Source organism: Aspergillus piperis (assembly GCF_003184755.1).
Source record: "Aspergillus piperis CBS 112811 unplaced genomic scaffold BO85scaffold_25, whole genome shotgun sequence".
In the NCBI taxonomy this organism is placed as follows: Eukaryota; Fungi; Ascomycota; class Eurotiomycetes; order Eurotiales; family Aspergillaceae; genus Aspergillus; species Aspergillus piperis.
The window spans coordinates 309,797-313,935 of record NW_020291615.1 but is presented as its reverse complement, the minus strand read 5'-3'; the positions used below and the strand labels follow the sequence as shown (position 1 = coordinate 313,935).

Sequence of the window (4,139 nt, the reverse complement as noted above, 5' to 3'; positions counted from 1 at the left end):
ATGCATAAACCCCTTATCATGCAGTTTCACTCTACTAAGTAGTATGCTGCATACATGATTCATGATGACGACACAGCACTCACTCACAACCCAGGAATTGTACACAACTACTACAACTACAACACCGCAGCACAACACCAGAAACTCCCCTTCCATTTCATCCCAATCCTTTCTCTCTACTAGTATCTCCCCTTAATTCTCTAATACATAATAACTCAATTAACTAACCCACACCTTGATATAAAACCAAAGAACATGTGCGACATCCCCTTCCTCCCCATCTTCCCCATCTGCTTCCAATGCGGAACAGACCAGAACCCATGTCGCTGTAAGGTTGTGGGACCGACATTAGGTATATATATTCCTTCATATTCTTGATTCATATATAAGTATGCTAATAGTAACTTCTTCAGGCTTCCTTTGTACGGTAGTCGCGGCTGTACGTATATCTATATCACAACTACTTACTTCCATTGCTTGAAAAGAATTGAATTGACAACTAACTGCCTGCCTGCCTGCAGGTCATTTGCTATCCGGCGTCGATTTTCTGTGGTTGTTGTTTGACGCAGACGGGGAAGGAGTATGTCTTTCATTCATTCATTCTTTCTTTCTTTCTATCATGTCTACTGCGTATACTGACATCTCTGCTAGTGTCCTTGGGTATCCGGTCAAAGTCAATGGGGCTGTGAGCAACGCAATACCCATCTAGTATTCTAGTAATCTGGTAATCCAGTAATATAGCTACATCTTATCAATAGGTAGAATCGGCATATATTCATCAGAACATTAACATTATCATACTAGCTATCGATGCTCCGTGGAGCAGCAATAAACCAAACAAGCCGTAGCAATTATACGAGCCATGCAAACAGGTATCCAGTCAACGTGAAAAGCATAAACCCCATTCCACCTCCCATTATACACCTGGGTCATTATCATAGTATCATTGCATCCTCTTAAACCGATTTCAGCTTCTCCTTCAGTCGCGAGAAAAAGCCCTTCTTCTTCTTTTTCTCTTCCTTGCCATTCGTTGTCGCTCCAGCGGCATTGTTGGTAGCCGGCTTCGAGGTGGCCGCCGCATTGCTGGTCGGCGCGGACTCTGCTGGCTTGCTAGTACCACTGGTCGGTGCACCACTGGTCCCGGTGGGATCGGCAGTCTTCGTTGCGCTGGCCCCCGTGGCACCAGCTGTCGGAGCAGGCGTCGTCTCGTCGGGAGCAATGCCACTCTCTACGCCAGAGTCGACAGTCTTGGTCGCACTCGCTCCCGTCGCACCAGCAGCGGGCTTCGTTGGAATCTCAGTGGTGTCCTCACGGCCAGATGCGCCAGGTCCAGACTCTTCGGGAGCGTTCGATGTGGCAACTCCGGTGGTCACCGTGGGCCCATCTGTAGGGGTAGTGGCCCTGGGAGAAACTTGGGCCGAAGCCGACTCAGCACCAGTAGCACGCGGTGCGCTCTCCGAAGCAGGTTCAGCACCAGACGCTCCGGGTGCTCTCTCAGAAGTCGCAGCCGTGATCACAGGTGCGGGTGTGCCAGACTGATTGCTCACGGGAACCTTCTGTTGAAGCTCTTCTTCGACTTCTCGCTTCTCTTCGACAGTCTCCTCGACACCTGCTGCCTCCGGATCCCGATGAGCTTCAGAGATCGACTGCTTCACCACATCGGGGACATCGTGGGCCGGCAACCCGCTGGTTGTCTCTTTCTGGGAGCCCTGTGCAGCGGTAGCCCCAGCCACAGCACCCAGGCCAGTAGTGGTACCCATACCAGTCGCAACGTCGAGGCCAGTGGAAGGACCAAGGTTGGTCGAAGGAGCAGCCCCAGCGGTAAACCCAAGTCCAGATGAAGTACCAAGCCCGGCAACAGTGGTAGGCGCCGGCGCGCCAGTCGAGTTGTCCACCGGAACCTTCCTTCGAAGTTCCTCTTCCATTTCTTTCTTCTCATCGACAGCCTCCTTGTTGGTGGCCGCCTCAGGGTCCCGGTGGGCTTCAGACAACGACTGTCGCACCACATCCGGGACATCACTCGTGGGCACTCGACTGCTTGTTTGTCGCTGGGACTCCAGCGGGACAGCAGCTGCAAGTCCCGCAGTCGTGGACGTCGGTGCAGCCGACTGGATTGTGTAGGTGGGGTCAGTCGCTCCCTGGCTTTCACCCATTGGCAGACTAGACTCGGGGATCATGTTCTTGGATACTGGGGGAATCGCAAAGGCACTGGCATCATAAGCAGGGCTTCCGGGGAGTCCACCACTAGTGCCCTGCTCATAGCCGGCACGGTCGGTACGTGCAGTCGAAGAGATAGTGTTCGTGTTGAAGGTGCTGGGATCAGGCACCTTCTCCCCCGGGTTCAGCTTGATCGGGTTTCCCGCGCCACTGGACGCCGGAATTGGATTCACAGAAAACTTGTCAGCTTCGCTGGCTGGGGTAATGGGATACGATCCGGGCACATTGGCCCTCTGCTCGAGCGGCACATCCTGGCCGAGCGCGGCAGTAGTCGACCCCGGAGCGGCCGATGAGATGGTGGGATAGTATCCATTCTGTCCATGTTTGTTGCTGGACTCCTTGGGGACTCCGGCTGCCAATGCAGCGGTTGTCGAGCCTGGTGTGACCCCGGCCATATCTGCAGTGCCGTTTAACAAAGGTGTGGTTGATTCTCTAAGAATTTGGTCAGGATAGAGAACGTTGTTGATATTGCTACTGCCGTCGTCTTCTTCGGGAGCTCTGTTATCGGTGGTCCAGATGCCGTCAACGACGAACTATGAACCAAAGAAAAAAAACAATTGTTAGTTTGTGGAACCAATGCAACGATGACGCTGACAAGGGAGTCTTATAGTTTGGGGGGAGGAGAGTCAGGAAACATGAGAGGGGGAAACCACGCCCGTCCGCGACTGGCGGCGACATGACGTCAGTCCACGGATGGAGCGTCATCGCGCGATGGAACTTGATAAGCAGGACAGGCAGAGGGACTGGAAGAGGAACGGGATCCTCACGATGAGTTTCCCCATCAAAGGACGTAATCCTCGGCGGGAAGTACAAACAATGGGCATGGCAAGCAAATCAGGACAGGGAACGGCTCTGCGCCATAAAAGTCATGTGCAGAGCATGCGACTGCTGTCTCACCTTGTAGTGCACCTTCTCATCCGTTACTGGCAACGGAACTTCCTTCTCAAAGACATCGCCTACGCGATCCAATTTGACTGTCTTGCCCCAGTCATCAAATGTGCCGGTGACAAACACTTCGTTCGCATTGTACGGCCTGGTCGCATGCGAGGATCCGCATCGGTCAGCGATCAAATCCACCCGAGAGTTTCCAGCTCATGACGCCGAAGAAAGCTAGGCTTTGATCCGTACGTGCTTGTCGCTTGGTACGGAAGGTGTCGGATAGAATAGAATTTCCACAGGGAGGGCCGTGGAGTGGCTGATCCCCCACAATTGGGAGGTTCCAGAGGGTGGGAGAATGGGATCTGTCACTTACCATGTAAATGTGTAGCTCCCCATCTTTACGGCGGGTGGGCTTTGGATCCCCCGAACTCAGACAATAAGATGTGGTGGGAGCAGGAACTTGTCAGCAGCAGAGAATGTAGTAGGAACGGAGGGATAAGGAAAGAGCTAAACGCTCGGAGCAAACAGGATAAAATAAAAAAAAATTAAAGAATGGTAAGAAATGGCGTATGGAAGAGGCTGGGAACGGCGATAAAGTGTTGCTGGAAAAAGATGGAGAGGGGAGAGAGAGATGGAGCGGGGGGGCTGTTCGGTCGCACACAGACCGTCACCGGTCGGACTCTTTGGCAGGAAGTATTGACTGGAAAGAGAGATGAGTAAGTAGGTACGCTGTAAGAAGCCGCCACTTGGATGTTCCTGGTGTCAAAATTGATCAAGGCGAAACAGCAAGCAACAGCATACACACACACGCAATGATTTTCGCCGTGGCTTATTCTGTGTCGAGGAATCGGTAATGATGAATCTTAAGCAAGCCTCGCGGAATAACACATGGAATTGAGTCACCGTATCGGAAGGAATTCTAGACACTCCCAGTGGCTGCCAGCTCTTTGCCAGCCCGTGTACAACTCAGCGCAGCGACAGCTGGCATCTTATCGCGCTAGACTTGGCCAGTTTCATCAGAACCTTGTTGTGGGAAACCAAAG

General features: G+C 52.5%; 2 protein-coding genes across 2 annotated transcripts; one reads left to right on the top strand and one right to left on the bottom strand.

Moving 5' to 3' along the window:
• Window positions 1-255: 255 nt before the first annotated feature.
• On the top strand, window positions 256-709 carry BO85DRAFT_463223 (uncharacterized protein; the record flags this gene model as incomplete). Its single annotated transcript, XM_025661908.1, has 4 exons — window positions 256-352; window positions 414-439; window positions 522-580; window positions 652-709. The coding sequence occupies 4 exons, from the start codon at window positions 256-258 to the stop codon at window positions 707-709; spliced, it is 240 nt and encodes a 79-aa protein (XP_025511173.1).
• A 247-nt stretch (window positions 710-956) lies between these two features.
• Window positions 957-3,492, bottom strand: BO85DRAFT_382241 (carbohydrate-binding module family 48 protein; the record flags this gene model as incomplete). The annotated part of the gene is made up of 4 exons (XM_025656461.1): window positions 957-2,188; window positions 2,243-2,750; window positions 3,115-3,250; window positions 3,470-3,492. The coding sequence occupies 4 exons, from the start codon at window positions 3,490-3,492 to the stop codon at window positions 957-959; spliced, it is 1,899 nt and encodes a 632-aa protein (XP_025511172.1).
• Between the last annotated feature and the right edge of the window lie 647 nt (window positions 3,493-4,139).